At 40.7% G+C, this 16,322-nt stretch overlaps 2 protein-coding genes across 11 annotated transcripts in view; one reads left to right on the top strand and one right to left on the bottom strand.

Annotated features, from left to right (window-relative positions):
• LOC110979321 (alpha-mannosidase 2-like) overlaps positions 1-3,022 on the bottom strand; it is a 28,484-nt gene extending 25,462 nt beyond the window's left edge. For 2 of the 4 annotated variants that reach the window (XM_087140539.1, XM_087140542.1), the window contains exons 1-2: positions 2,891-3,022; positions 1,039-1,206 (exon numbers count right to left, since the gene is read on the bottom strand). In XM_087140539.1, the coding sequence (XP_086996665.1) occupies positions 1,039-1,182 (144 nt within the window). In that variant the 5' untranslated portion in view covers positions 1,183-1,206; positions 2,891-3,022. Of the gene's footprint in view, positions 1-1,038; positions 1,207-2,152; positions 2,229-2,548; positions 2,730-2,890 lie in introns of those variants that run through there. The other 2 variants (XM_087140540.1, XM_087140541.1) reach the window with 2 other exon arrangements.
• LOC110979360 (uncharacterized) overlaps positions 2,996-16,322 on the top strand; it is a 43,921-nt gene continuing 30,594 nt past the window's right edge. For 5 of the 7 annotated variants that reach the window (XM_087140537.1, XM_022235085.2, XM_087140535.1 and 2 more), the window contains exons 1-3: positions 2,996-3,297; positions 5,168-5,278; positions 6,996-7,404. In XM_087140537.1, coding sequence (XP_086996663.1) covers positions 3,262-3,297; positions 5,168-5,278; positions 6,996-7,404 — 556 coding nt within the window. In that variant the 5' untranslated portion in view covers positions 2,996-3,261. Of the gene's footprint in view, positions 3,298-5,167; positions 5,279-6,995; positions 7,405-9,857; positions 9,997-16,322 lie in introns of those variants that run through there. The other 2 variants (XM_087140536.1, XM_087140538.1) reach the window with 2 other exon arrangements.

The following is a 16,322-nucleotide window of genomic DNA, read 5'->3' as shown; positions in this document are numbered from 1 at the left end:
AATCTCGACAATTTGAACCTCAGGGGAATGGAGTTATCCTGAAAAAGTATTTATAAAACTAAACCACTTCATCGTGGTACGTACCTTCGTGTGGCAAAACTTTCGTATCGCTTTGTCATTTAACAACGTGGAGCGCTGCTATTTTTTTCACTTGGGCTTCCTTATGTGTGGTCACATGACCTTTCTTTTTACGGTCACATGGCTGCTGCAGTGTCAGCGATTGGACTGCCTGAAGGGGACTACAATTGGGCCCGCGTTGCAATCAGGTTAGTTTCAGCGTCTTGAAAGCCAGGATTACACAGTTGCAGCTACGTTGATTTATGCAACGTACTGGTCCTCGTCAGAAAAGAAATGAACTTGCGATGACTCCTGACCCTATCTAGACTTCCGATTCTTTCAACGCCGTCTGAAGCATTTTGGTGGCGGTTTTTTGAATCAGAAACTTCAAAATAAGTGGATGTAATGGTGTGGGCACTGTTCGAGTTACGGTGGTATTTTTGTACATAAAACTTTGAGCCTTTTAACCCGTGACGTACATAGCACTGATCTGGTCCGCACGTGACCCGGCCAGCGCTCACCATTCGTGCACGCCACATGCGTTCCGCGTGTCCGTGGTCATGCAGCATCCGGGACATTTCCTTTAAGCGTTTGCAGGTGCGTATATCATGTACGTGGTTTGCAGCTCTGTTCTTTTTTCTGACGTTTCCCGTGAAGATTTGTTTTTCTGTTTCATACACCCACACAAAATTTGAAAACTGAAGGTAACAATGTCGTTTGATAAAAAGGTAGGAGAGATTATCTCCGACGTTTAGAACAATGTTCTGCTTGCTTCCTAGGTACCAAAAAGAACCGTGTTTCGGGCACATGATCCACCGGGTTGTGCGCAATGCCATTATCAGGCAATCTCTTTTCCGGGTACCCGGGTACCCGATGTTAACAAAAAACGGGTACCCGGTTCTAAAAATACCCGCAAATGCACACCCCTAATACAGAGAGTCTTCAGGGCAACCATACCTGCCATACAGATTTCTTACTCACATGTGACAAGTGCTGAAACTTGAGTTGGGAGTCATGGGGGCTCTGGGGGTCAGGAAATGACCGCGTCTGGTCCAGCATCAAGTACATGGAGAGGATGACCACAAAGAAGATGGCAGCGCCCATGAGGGCCATGTAGGTCTTCATTTTGTAACACTTCAACAGGAACCTCTGCAGTGGAATTAAAACAGGTCTGATTAGTGCCTACAATGCAGTATGAATTGTTCCAGGAAGTATAAAATCGGGACAGATTACTCTGTTAATGGTGACCAAATTCTACAAGTAGTTACAAAACATGTGAAAAACAACCTGGGAAAAAAATAGGAATTTAAAGTTTTTTTTTTAAATGCAAAAAAAGATAATATTACTGAAACAGTAGAACACCAAAACTGTGCCCATATTAGGTTCAGGTCAATTTCAGGTCCAGTTTTAGCGAGCCTATAGTGGCCGGATGAATAACTGAAATTGCACTGGAAGATGTACAAAGAACTTCAACGTACCATATTTGTAGAAAGAATCCTTACTGGACTGTGCTGTATTTAAATGTAAAAACTACTAAGTGGTGGATATTTGGCCTTGAACTGGTATCAAAGGGAGTCATTGTTTCTTGCTGACAAAGTGGATAAGTGTAGGCCTATAAAGTGACTGTGGGGATTTTATGGTGACAAATCTTAGGTGAGTTAACCCCTTCGCGTCGGAAGGCAGCTAGACATGCCGTAAAAATTGAGATCCTCCGCCCGCTTTTCAGCTATTATTCTCAGCCCATGCTCGAGCGAACATGGTGAAAGAAGGCAGACCCTGGCTCTTGTATACATGGTAATTGGTCTTTGTGCATAGCCCAGAAATGAAAAGACCGATTTTGCATCATAATCACCAGCTTCACCATAGTCCCCACTTTGAAAAGAGGCAGCGGGAATGTGGACGCTTGAGTAGAGCCGCATGCCACCAAACAATCAGCCTTTTCACCGTGTAATTCAAAGCGTGCAAAGCATGCAGGGCCACAAACTGAGAATTTACGGTTTGGTAGGTGGCCTTCGTGGCCAAGCGAGGTTGGAATTCTTGGAGTCAGCTTTTGGGAAGAAATTCCCATCGTCAAGGGGGTTAATGTTCAAATTACCACTGTGAATATGGGTTAAAAAGATGGAATCAGACTTTATTTCCCTTGAAAGCCACCAACAGATCACAAAAAGAGTGAAAAATCCTGCAGATCACAAAAAGAGTGAAAAATCCTACAGTTTAATGTTGGATTCCATTATAGTCAGAACTGTTATTAAGCTCGTCATCCGCTGGAGATAGGATTCCACATGAAGCAATGTGTTTGGGGTGGAAAAAACACTCAACTGCACATTGTTTATGCCTGCTGCACATGTACACTTTTATACACTCCAGGCATATCATGCACTTTGCTTAATAATAACAGTAAAATATAATGTTAATGCTGAATATAAGACATAGACATAATAGAGGAAGGGAAAAACATTTAGGAACATCATGGTAATAATAAGTTCCCAACCTTCCAAGCCCTCAGATCAGTGGTCCTCCTTTTACGTGGACTCTGTAGTAAGAATTAGCTAGTAAAGGACCAGACTTCAAAGCACAGCACAACGTAATGGACGCATTGTCTGATTCCCTGCCACTACATGCAGTTGTATGAAAACATCACTACACCAGTTGTACTTAATACAGTGTATTTTATGCGAATTCAAGTCGTGTACGTGTCTTGCTACGTCACAGGAGGCAGAATCAAAAGTCCCTTTCCTCTACTTTACGAAGTGATGATACAAAAGCAAACAACACAAGGAAAAAGATTCACTTAAATAGACGAGAGGGGAAATAAAGTAAATAACTCTCGTACCTGCTCGTGAAACGAATCGCAGGGTCACAATCGGCAGTTGGGACTCTAGGCTAGACGCGTCATGGTACTTGATGCATTTTGGAGTCACGAAGGAGGTCGATTTCATAAGTCTAGCGCTCCGCCGCATCAATTGTAGCTGTCGAGAAAAATTTGTTTATCGGAGCCAGACTACACGTAATTGGTGGGTGTTAACTTCGCACAATTTTTTCCGCGTTGTGTTCGAGATCATGCCTGACTTCGGCTACGAGTACGAGCTCTGATTTGGAAGGTAGCTACAGTAGCTAGATGATGCTGTGACCCCAAGCATGGGACTCGGATTTGTGCATTTGCATTACATATCAGAGTCTTGAAACCCAAATGTTCTTGTTGCGATGGACACATTTCTGAGAGAGACAAAAGACTGCTTGGTAAGTCATTTCCTCAACTATGCATGACAACATGTCAACAGCATGGAACTGGTACGCACAATGATGTAGGCTACCCCCAAACTGTGGGGTACATGTTCATTGGGCCAAGGCCTACTACTAGGCCTTAGGCCTGTATGCATCATAATATTTTTTATGCTAGTGCCTGGAACCTGGAGTGCTAGTGGCTTTTTGGGGGAGGGGTTTTTGTCGCATTCCTATACGTTTGTGAAGATTTTAATGGAGTGTAATAAAATTCTGGCACACAGCACTGTGGAACAAATTACCATTAGGGGGCCTAGGCCTACATGTACTATGTAGGCCTACGTCTATCCACTAAAGGAGTAATTGCAGAATACCCCGCCACTCTAAAATAGACCCCTGGAATGACTGGTTACGTAGGTACCACTTTCTTGAGAAGAGTGGGACATTTTGACCTGTACCTGGCTATGAGGTTGATCATGCAATGTGGGATGGTGGGGTATTCTGCAATTGAGCTTCACTAAATATTCACTAGGTGGACACTCAATTTTATTCAACGTCTAATCAACTGTTATCGCTAATGGCAAATTTTAGAGCCTTTAAAAAAAATGATAAACCATACGTACATGCACATGTTGGAAGGGGATCCATTCCAAGGTACCTGTACATGTACATGAACACATATTTTCGAGCAAATTGGTGATTTTCATCCCATTTCCTTCTCTTATTTTTCCCCATTTTTATGTTTCAATTTTTCCAGTGGGGCAAGTATTCCCCCTCTTGCTCTCCTTGCGAGGCCCTCTGCTGTTGGGCTATGACAAGCAGTAGGGCTTATCCAGATGTCTCATGACATTATTCCTCTATCATAGACATGACAGACATCAGCGGATGCTTTGGACTTGATCTTTTTATAACATGCATACATGCGCTTTGTCAGAAAGTGTGACTCATTCTCCTGGAGAGTTCATGTAGCCTGCAGTGCCTGCTTTTCCAACTTGCCTGTTAGTCATCTTTTAAGACTTAGCCCAAAAAGTGAAAGGAGTTGGACGAATGAAGGCTCTTTAAAAAATAATTATATCGAAAATTTAGAGGGTCAGGCATTTCAAACCAGCAGAATGTTTCCTAAAGGCTTGTGAGATAGATCAAATAGTTGAGCCCTCTACCTTTTTCAGTATGTATATTTTAGGCTTTTTTGCAGCTGGGTCATTCCATGAGGTTGGGGCACAATTTGTGACGGTGTCCTTGTTACATGTACATCCAAAACTTTTACCACCTGTCATGACCTCTAGAGTAGGTCATTTACTCTAAAAATAACACACACCTCTGCATCTAGCCTTGCAAGATGTAAAACAATGTCAATTTGGAATCCACATGCAGGGAAATGACTGTTCATTTTTATGGAACCCATGTAACAGTTGCCACTGTCACAAATTGTGCCTCAACCTCATGGAATGACCCAGCTCACAAGCCCTGCAGTTTACAGCAGCTTTTGTTTTTGCATTTCATTTCAATAGCATTCCTGGTACCAGTGTTATAGCCAGCAATATTTTAGTATGCGACAATTTAGCAATGGCGGACTAGAGTCTTGCGGGTCACGGCAGGGGTCCAGGGGCCTGCTTAAAGGGAATGTAGATCGCTTTCTCAGTGAATTTTTCTTTTCAAATTGATCAATCTTGAGCCCAAATTGTTTAATACTTCCCGGTAAAAATATGAATTTTTCATAGTGACTAATATTTTTCCGGGATTTTAAGGATTTTTGTACCAATTGGTGGGCTGTTTCACCTGGCTTAGTGCCAGACTTTAGAACGATCCCGACTGGCATAGCTGTAACACTTGCCAGTAGTACACATTTGTAACCAATCAACCTTTTCCCCCTGTGTACTTGCATTAGGAATCAGCACGAGGCCATACTTCTCTGAATGTTCATGTTGTCCTGAGCAACGAGTCTTGTGATTTGGATTCTGCCATTTCAGCACTTGTTTGGGCCTACCACTTGGCAAAGGTACAAATATTGCAGCTTTTAACTGGAGATCAAACAATATCCATACATGTACATGCAAATCTGACGATGGATTTTTTCAATGTCAGAATTGAACAAAAAGTATTTTGTCTGAGCTGTGGGATTCCATTAGATTCAGCAAGTGTCATACACTGTACAGTTTCTATTGTTGGAACTACATGTACCTGCATTGTATTGGTATGTGTACATTGTACATGAAGAAGGCTTTTCTGACAACCCTGTCATTTGGTTGCTGTGTGATTCAGTAGGTTAAACATTGAGTATCCTGTGTGACAATACACAGTTCCCCCTTCACGCTCCTCAACACATTTTTTGCTTTGAAGCTGCCTAAATCATATGAAAACCATGTTACAGGAATCCTATGACATACATGTACACGTACATGTATTGCCGTAACGGTACATGTATATACATGTAATTTGTCAGTTTCACCACAAAGTGACGTACATGTACATGTGTAGGATAATTTTGGTGCATCATGAAGTGACATACTGTCCATAGACTTGTACACATGACAGGCCTAGAGGTACGTCAGTTCGTGGTGCAGCAACTATCCACAATACGCCACTTCGTGGTGAACCCGACGAATTTAAGGTTTCAGACAAGTGAATTCCCCAAAATTCCACACTACAGTGGAGCTTCGTGGTGCCTGGACACTGTACATTATATCTTACCGCATTCCGGCTAAGTGTAATAACAGAATGGACAACTTGAGAAAAGTTACGGTACACTATTGCATTTTATAGTTAACACAAGTGTCGGAGTACACAGTGTTGTTTCATTTGATGGGGCCAAGGCTTGCATGAATACAGTCGTGGTCCAGTGTGCTGCACTCAGCGACAACGCCCACCTGTGCATGTTAATGCATTCATCATTCAGAAGGATTCTCGTTTCAGCTGTGTTGCAAACTTGTGGTATGGATACATTCAGCAAGATGCCTAATGGGAGGAGATAGGGCAAATGCTTTGCACTTGAACAAATTTGGAGCCACTAGCTCCAGCCCAGATCAATGAAGAGGGTTCATTACTCCTAAAATGCAGACATATAAGAGAAATACTAAATGTACAGTACGTGTGTGTAGCAGTGTTTCCCCAGATAAAGGTAGCAATGATACATACATACTAGTATACATATGGACAAGATGCTTGACTTCGACATCTGCTCAGTGTACCCTTTACAACTCCCTGAATAGCTTTAACTTCGGGGAATTTGTTTGACATTCAGTAATTAAATAGCAAAGCATAGGAAAACTTAAGAAATTGAAGACATTTACCGGTATGCACTGGTAATACGCCAATACGCTTTGTTTTCTTGAAAGGTGAATGTGATATTAATGTACATGTATGGTATACCGATAGTGTAGTTTGCACTTGAGCGCATTTTCCATAAACTTTAATATTCGTGGGTAAATGAAAGCCACCGTGAATTATTAAGATTGCTCCATGAAAAAAAAAATTAAAGAGTTCATTTTAGTTGATAAATGTAGACATAAAATAACATGTGCGGCCATTGTAGCATTTTCGAGCAAAGATGCACAGTGTATATACATACATGTATACTAGTCAGCTAGTGTTTCATGCACATTTTATATACATTGTATGTTCAGGAACCACCGTTCAGAAAGCTGCTGTTATTGAGCATATTCATTTACAGGGACATGGCTTTGTGTTTGACTTCCTTCCTCTGAACCTTGACCCAGGAACAGGAAGTACCAGGAACCAGGGGGGATGTTGTCATACCAGTCCTGAACATTCCCTTTGAGGACTATCACCTCCGCACAGAGGTCACCCACTTCCTGAGTCTGGTCCACCACATCGGGGCGTCCTCCTTAGTGTTTCGTGATGACGTGGACCTCCACTCCCAGCATGCCGCAGGCAGGCTGACACTGACCCTGGTGGACCACAACACACTGCCCCCAAGGGATGCCGTGCTGGACGAAGCCGTCCGGGAAGTTATCGATCACCACAGCAATGGTCGGCACAACGACGGCAAGCGGGATATCCAGGTGACGGTGGAGCCGGTGGGCTCATGTAGCACGTTGATTGCAGAGAAGGTCCTGGCTCGGAACCCGGACATCGTGAACGAAGACATCGCCAAACTTTTACTCGGTAGGTATTACCTTTATGATACAGGGTACCTAAAACAAGAGAGAAAAATAAAGTTGTTTCTGTGCTTGAATGTTCGTGGTGGACCTTTACCTGTACCTTAAGTGTATTCCTGAAAGTAAAGCAAAATTAGTTTCATTTATTGAATACCAAAACATGTTGCTAAGCCTTGAATCGTAGCGAATGCGTACTCTTATATTTGAAAGTGAAATTGTAAAGAGTAAAATAACAAAAGTGGTTAAGTCATAAAACATGTTTACTGTGGCTTTCCCATTTGCTCGAAGTAATGTACAACTTGAAATGGTCTCTGATGGGCTGAATGAAATTATTTGATAATTAAATGCATGATTTTGCATCTACCGGTAACACTTATTATTAAAAAGTGGTGTTACTTATCTTAAGGTGTGTGTGTAATACAGTTGTAGGGAAAACTCTTCATAAAGTAAAACACAATAATATATTATTCTTGATCACCCTATCCCTCCCCCCAAAAAGGAAAGAAAATTTATACTGTGGGTGCATGTGCTTCTGCCAAAGCTTATTTCAGAGCCAGGTGTTATAGACTTCCTGTGCAGATTGAGTTCAGGTTTTGTGATTATATCCGCTGATCGTGCAGTTTGAAAAGATATGGTTGATTTCACAGGCATTCCTGTGATGACGGTTTCAAGAAAAATGTTGAATAAACAAGATTCCTGGCATTGCATTGTTAATTGAAGAGTTGGGGTCAAAAGCGCATGCAGAATTCACGCTCAATATCATTTCAGTTCAATGCATTAAATACATGTACATGTATATACAGAAACAAATTGCTTTCCCCTAAGGATGTGTAATGCCGTGTAGCAGTACCGTACATGTACATGTACAATGTATGTACGTGATTCATGTTCATGTACAATACTGGTGCCTTCTCCTGCAAATTGTATTGAGTTTCATCAGTGACTCAGTCAGGTACTTTGCCCATATGCATTTATATGTTATGTACCATACATGCATGTACATGTAACTGCTGTTATTCTTCAAATGTCACCCTTGATGCAAGCACTGTATTGGGATTATAAAAAGTCATGTCCATGTACCGGTAAGGTTTCTGGAACCGTAGCATGGCCAGAACACTACCGGTGATATTGTTTAATTACATGTACATCTTTCAAAATGTCCAATCTCAGGCAGGTTTGGAAGTCTGAAACACGAGCTCCATTTTTTTTTATAAACCCTGAGCACTTTAACAGCCATCATCCAGGCACAGAAACCGAAACAACTCCACAGTACATCATACATGTACAAAGATAAATGATTAATCATTGGTTGTTGATGATTAACAGTCCCACCTCAAATCTAGGGTAGGCCAGTCCATGCATGCACTGTATGAGGTTAGTGACGATGAGTCAAAGCACTACGTACAGCATGACATTACACACATGTATTTTCGTCATTTCAATCATGAAATTCTAATACCGGAATCTTGTATTTCATTCACTCTGATTGGTTGATAAGTACATGTACATGTGCATACACTCTGTAGAAAAGGGCACGTACTGGTACTCACAGTGGAATACAGAAGATGATGATGTCCAAGCATTTTTTGTGTGTGAAATTTCAGCCTGTGGGTTCAGATCCTGTGGGTTCAGATCCTGTACATGTACATACATACATTTGTATAATGTACGGCACACGTACATGTACATGTTCATGTTTTACCACAAATGTTTCAAGTCGGTTTGGCTCCATTTGTTTAAAAGTGGTTGGGCATCTTTACGTGTTACTTCCTTTTGCTTGTGCTGTACATGTATTTTATATAAATTTAAAGCTGTTCACGCCTGCATGTACATGTAGTGTACAGTACATGTACATGTTCTTGTGTAATGCACACCTACATGTAGGTACATGTATGTACATCAGGGGCTTTTGAAGCAAAATCCATGTCATCTTTTTTAAGTAGGCCTACGTGTACTTGATGAAAAATCAACACACCTTTTTCACCGAATAGAAACATTTCTGTGACATGATTCATGTTGACTTCCCATCTCCCTTTTTTCTGTCCCTATAGGCCCACCCACTTACAGTAGTGTTGTACGGTAGAGTTGAGACACATCACAGGCCCTGCAAATGAGAACGAAATGAGCTGTGACAATAGCATTCCTTTGTCATTGTTCGTCCTGATACATACACATGACTGGTTACTCTGTCATTACATTCAGTACATGTACTACAATGCAGTACATTTATGTGTGATGTTTTTATAATACTGACACTGCAGTCATTGGGGCTGCATGTGTTGAATGATAATTGCCGTAGGAACAGAATCACCATGGGCGTGATTTTTTCCCCACATCTCATTCTAGAATGTGAAAGCCCTGTAGTGCCATCAAGGATATTGTATATTTTCAAAAAGGGAAGTGCATGTACAGTGTACACACCAGTATGTATGTCAAAGTTCCTTTTTATGAAGTATATTTTTCCCAACTTCACTTTTACAGTATACGTGTGTACCCGGTATATGTTTTTTCCGAAGTTTGCATGTACCGTTTATGTGTGTAAGCTGGTACGAGATATGTATTCTCCAGTTCATTCTTCTGAGATGTACATCATGTATTCGTAAGAACATTGTTTCTTTCTAATTCTATCATTTTCTATGAAAATGTATTTTGTGAGACATCGATCAAGTTTGATCAAGTTTGTTTTTATGAGAGATACATGTATTTTCTCAAGTTAATTTGTAAAAGACATGCATTTCCAAGTTAGAGTTTATATCTCATTTAGACAAACTTCCAAATTTTTTTTGAGGTTCGTTTTTACGAGTACGTACAGGTAACTAGTAAAAACAAACCTCAAAATAATTGAGCTTGTAAAAGGAAATATTGGAAAGAATATCTTCTAAAAAACAGACCTAGAAAAAATATACTTCATATTTTGAAAATGTAAACTTGATGGCACCAACATGCAGACTTTCATATCTGAGTTTTTTAACAAAAGAAATTGACCCCTCAACACTGGCCAGCCAGGGCACATCCCATCATGGTGTGATGGAAATCTACATTTAACCTTTTTGACAACAGTAGGAAAGTATTTTTGGCAATACATGTAGAAAACATTAAATATACGCTCAGACGGTGGGCGATCGAGAGCGACGGTGGGCGATGTCTTGGCGGATGTGTGCCTTGGCGAGTGCGACTATGCGAGGATGTCTGTTAGAAATTGTTTTTCTACTCCAGGTCTATGAAGTACATGTACATGTATGATGACATGGATGAAGTGAAACGAATGAGCGCAAGGAGGTGTCCTGCAAAACGTGAAACCATGTGCAAAAGAGTACGCGGAAGCGGAGTAGTCTTATACCTTGTACCGGTACCTTCATAATATCCTTTGAACAAAACTTCCGCAATGGCTTCTGACTATTCACTGGTGTACGTTCCACAATTGATATAATACGTAGAAGCAGGTTACCAATTTGTAGGATGTTTAGTACCTGTAGGCCATACAAATGACAGTCATCTCAAAATGTTCCCACATATCATGCACCATGTGTGCAGATCAGGAAGCTAAATTTGCTTGTCCAGTGTGTCAGTGTAAAGTGAAAGGATGCATCCTCTGATTACACTATATTTACACTGTACATGTAGTGTAATCATAATGCCTCTTCTGTGTAGGAAGTGATCACTGAAAAGAGTGAAATGTGTTGTGTATCACGTACATGTACGGTATGGTTATGATTGTACATTGTACATGTTGGTTTTTGCCAGCGAAGAAAGTTCCTTCCGTATGTTCCCTTTTGGCAGGGTATGTAAAACTTTGCAAGTTAATGGGGATAAAAGACCGCTAACAACTAAAACAACTAAAATGCAAAGTTACTCATCATTTTGGAAAGGTGCATTATGTATCGCTGGTACTGAATTGGTAGAAAAATTCTGGTGAGGAACTTTGCCACTTCTGTGTTGCAGTCAGTGTTGAAAGGCTTTTTGGAGAAAAAAAATGAAATGTGTGCCGGCATGTGTGGCACATGTGTGCATTCCCTGCATTGCTGTCATTTCAGACAGTCACATGTACACATGTGATACATGTAGCTAGGGTCTTCAATCCTGCATTGGATTCAGTGGGTCATTTTTAATCTGCGGATCTGGAGGGGCTTGTCATCCTATAGTGGGCATGTATTGTCAGTATACATGTAAAGGGGTTGGCTATAATTGTACGCAAGTTGGGTGTGGCATGCATGCATACATACATGTACATTGTACATGTTCTGTATGTACGTGTACATGTATTGAAAGACTCCTAGTGGCACATTTTCATGTGCAGTAGAGCCTCAAAGTTGACCCCTGATGACGCATTTCTGGACTCGAAGCCATGCAAAAATTTAAGAATATGTAATATATCTTCGTTCAGTTACTTCTTAAAAATTCAACCCAGGAAAAGACCTTTGGAATCTGGAAAGTGAAAATAAACTAAATCGAACTAGTCAGTCAAAAATTGACCCTTCGCTGTTCACTGTCAAAAATCTACAATATAGGTACATGTACATGTACATGCACAGTGCAATTCGGCCGTCTCTGACACAGATGAATATTCATGGAGTTAAACTTTATAATAGTTTGTCGGTAAAAGGCAAAATCAAAACAGATCAAAATATTTTACGAATTTTGAAAAATTAATTAAAGCATTAATCTAATTTTACAAAAGATTTTAACGTTTAATCTAATCCTTACTGACAAGATCTGCATCATCTCAACTCGACTGAATCTAAAATCCATCAACTGCAGTAGGTAAATGTTTGCAGCGTTAGACAATCTCATTTTAGGCCCCTGAAGTGATTACAAACCTGCATGAACAAGGAGACCTACCTGCACTGTAGGAACGATAATTGCCAGAAGGGAAAGTGTCATGAATGAATTTCATTTTTTTATCCATCTCCAATTGACGTTTTCCCAAATATTGCTTGAGGAAAACTAAGAAACATTCTGATGTCAGTGCTTCTTGGGGTGGTTTCACTTAGGAATCATTCTTCCAAAACTTATCGACAGGTGATAAGACGACCCCATGTAAGATCCCCCTAGGCGGACCATGCGAGGGTTCCAGAAGCTTGCTGCATGACTTTTTGCTTTCAGGCTCTGTTGTGAGTTTGAGTTTGAGTATTTAACACATTCCGAGCTAAAAAGTGCTCGGAAAGTGTTGCCCTCACCGGTATTTACCATACCGTACCATAATTGGAATAAGGCTGAATATCCCCTTCCTGTAGGCATATAAAAAGTGCACACTTGAGTTCACTTTATGAAACAAGTGTTACCAGATGAGACGTGTGAGTTTTGACATCTGTGCACTGCACACATCATAAAACGGTGTCAGATGGCACTATGCCATGATAATCATTTACCAGTACTAGTGCGTACAGCTGTACAAGTACGTGTGTACATGATACATACATGTACATGTACTTATACCGGTGACCGAATCTTGCAAATGTGGACCTCTTTGCCGTTGTGTACATGTACATGTACCTGCTCACGTAGTCATGGTGGCACGGTTTGGCCTTTGGACATTTCTTCAAGAAATTATGTATGATTGCCATTGTTGATATTGTCTTTATTTCCAACCATGCACGTGTATGGTGCACTTTGAAGGGTTATAAAATTTCTCGTTAGTTCTTGTGTCATGTATGTACTGGTGCATGTAAAAATGTGGTGCGTACATTTTGCACCCTGATTAAAATAATCAATTACATAAACAGTACATGCAAGTAATCTGTCTTACATGTACATGACAGTCACTGTACTGGGTACACCCCCAAATCTCTTTTTTTCAAAGTGTCCCTTAAACTCCCTCATCAAGTACGATATTAATCCAGACCAGCGCAGCTGTTGCTATTGATTAATAGATTACTGTCTGTCTCTCAATCATCATCAGTCTGCTTTGTGCAAAAATAACGAGCGCTTAAATCGTGACTGGGGATTTTTATCAGCTCATAGACCCAGGGCAGCAGAAAGCAAATTGATCTGATAAGTTGGGGCCTTTTAGCCACATCATTGGTGAGCAGTGACCAGCCAGATTGAAATTGAACATTACAACTACCCTGAAAAGTCAGACGGATCGTGAATAAAATGCTTCCTCGGTAACACTTCCTTCTTGTTGGGCAAGAGTACACATAGAATGTACTGTCCATGGAATGTACATGAGTGCATTCTGCTGCATTTACATGAGTTTCTTTGTGTGGCTTGATGCAAATTTGTTAGTGAAAAGAAATTCTTGAGGACCTGTACCTGTGTACCTGTACAGTAATTGTGGGAAAAGACTTTGTTTACGTATAAGCACACAAGCTCACTTTCTCACATTGTAGTGTGGTTTTTTTCATCTTTTTTTGCATGCCCTATGTTTATCCAGTCTGAATACACGACACACACCTCCTCCTGTTTACCATTTAGTGTCCCAGGGCACTTTTTCCCAGTGCCCTGGGATAGGGTCAGTGTACATCTACATATATGCAGGTGTATACGTCCAGGTCATGGACAGTTACTTCAGTGGCCTGAACTGATTTAGGCTACAGTTAAAGTTTCTTGTACTGGACAGTGTGTACAACCTTTTGTAGCAAGTAGTGCATGGTACATGTACATGCATATTTGGGATTATCTTGGCCAATGATCCCCTCACAAATACATATGGTTGGTGTTCAGATGTTGATGTTTCGGTAAAACTTTCGTCATTACAAAAGTAATGTTTACAATACAGGTGCAGTGCATACATGTACGTGTACCGGTACATGTACAAAAAAATTACTAAAATTTCCAAAGGTTTTTCTAATTTTTAAACGAGTCATACATGTACATGTTGAAAATCATTCCTAGTCTTCACACTGTTTATATCATTTGGAAGGGTAATAAAACCTACGAAATGAGCATCTAGATGCTTATTTGAGATTTACGATTTACACATCGACAGAAGGTTCATCAAGGCAAGCCATAAGTGAATTTATTGTACCATACCGATATGTCTCACTGCCTTTGTGTTCTCTTAAATCATTCACAGAATAAATTGTTACAATTTGAAATTAATTGCTTTAACATTCACATTCTCAGGATGTACATGTACATGTACTGTACCGATACATTTATCAGCTCGGAGTCACACCCCGGCACGTGTACGTAACACTGCGCGATAAAAGGAGCAAAGAATGTGTCAGTCTGCCACGTACAGACAGCACTTCAGAGTCATTAGAATCACCTAACGGTTCCGTGGGACACTTATTAGAATCTGATATTAGATTTCGGGGCCTGCTGCAGAGTTCAGCCATACTTGAATAATATCTGATTGGAATCTGCCAGTGTGCCAGAAGCGTGATGCGTTGCCAAACAATATTATTTTGCATGCCCGGTTTTGAGCACCGTGCGTTTGAAGCTCATTTTGCTTTTAAAGTGAGCTACATTTTTTTAGATTTAAAAATCCCCCCACCCCCTTGCTTATGTTCGTACCATGTGTGCAGTACATGTACCGGTACATGTACATATAATATTCAACGTTTACAGTGTACATGTACGTGTACATGTACAGTACATTCTTTTCTGGGAATCAGAGGATCCGGTTTTACCCGAAGCCAAATAATGATTTGCAATCACAGTTTATCACTGAAGAGTTCCAGGAAAATAATAAGGGAATGGCATGCCAGTAGTCATTTATCATTCGTGCATTGGGCATTTAAAAAACAGAACACTAGTACACATGGCACGTTCTCTGCGCACTTGACTTGCCATCAGCTGCGGTGATGCATTCAGCACCTCTAAATGTCAGTGGGTGACTTGGAGTGGCTTCAGGCAATCTTTGCTCTGCTGTAGGAAACCGTTGGCTCGAAAATGGAACCTGTACATGTACAAGGGAAGTGGGTTTATTTATTTTTATACATGGAGTACAAGTACATATATGCTCGACATGTAAAAATAGCATACATTGCATACATGTGCAGCATACATGTACATGACAGTACAGGTACATGTAACATGGACATTTTACACACTGTATCCGGTTTATTTGTACACTGCCAGATTGTTGGAAAGTTCTGATGTCAGTTTCATTGCTTTTGAGTGTCATCCAATTAATCATGATTGTTATGGTCGTGATCCTTGGGCATTCTGTAAGGATTGCTTCCTGAAAGCAGTAATCAACACTCCACACAAATCCAGTGGAACAAAATGGGGACATCAAACTGTTGAGACCTGCCATGCAGGTAGATAATAGTACATGTACACCGTGACTTAGTTAGATTACTGCAAAACCAGACGTAGCATTTGGGGTGAGAATGCTGATCCTCTTATTTCATCAACATGTACCAATTCTATTCCTTTGATTCACTTGCTTCTTTGCAAGAATGACAGGAGTGCATGTACTGTAAGAGGATTAGTAATGGTTTTTGGGATTGACTATTATACAGCAGTTTATGTGCACATGTACTTAATGCACTGTTTTTGTTTGATAATCAGAGGCTGAATTTGTACCAGTAATTGTTTACATTTTCCAAGGATGTTATTATTTTCACGCTCTACCCTATCCGGTTCGTAAGCGTGATGTCACTTCAGTTTAAACCACGCCCACTGCACATGCACTGCACATAGAGTTATATGCACTGATTGCCGTTTACACGGAACCGGAAGTTAACGTGCAACTTCAGCTATTGTCTCAATGGGAGCCTGCAAATCGTGGCGCGTCTGCCTTTGTGATGAAGTCACTTACGAACCAGATACATACATGTACATATACACCACACATGTACTTGTACGTGCGCTTGTACATGTACATGGTGCCTTGTGGGGTACCCGAACAATGGAAGGTACCCCACAAGGCCAGTTTTGATCCTTGTGGGGTACTAAAGTGGTACCCCACTGAAATTTCACGAAATAGATATTTCAAATTTACTCAAAAAGGAGGAAATTTCAAGTGAGATTCAT

Source organism: Acanthaster planci, linkage group LG08, assembly GCF_054643075.1.
Source record: "Acanthaster planci isolate LZ-2023a linkage group LG08, COTS_SCS, whole genome shotgun sequence".
Lineage (NCBI taxonomy): Eukaryota > Metazoa > Echinodermata > Asteroidea > Valvatida > Acanthasteridae > Acanthaster > Acanthaster planci.
This window is presented reverse-complemented; position numbering and strand designations above follow the sequence as displayed.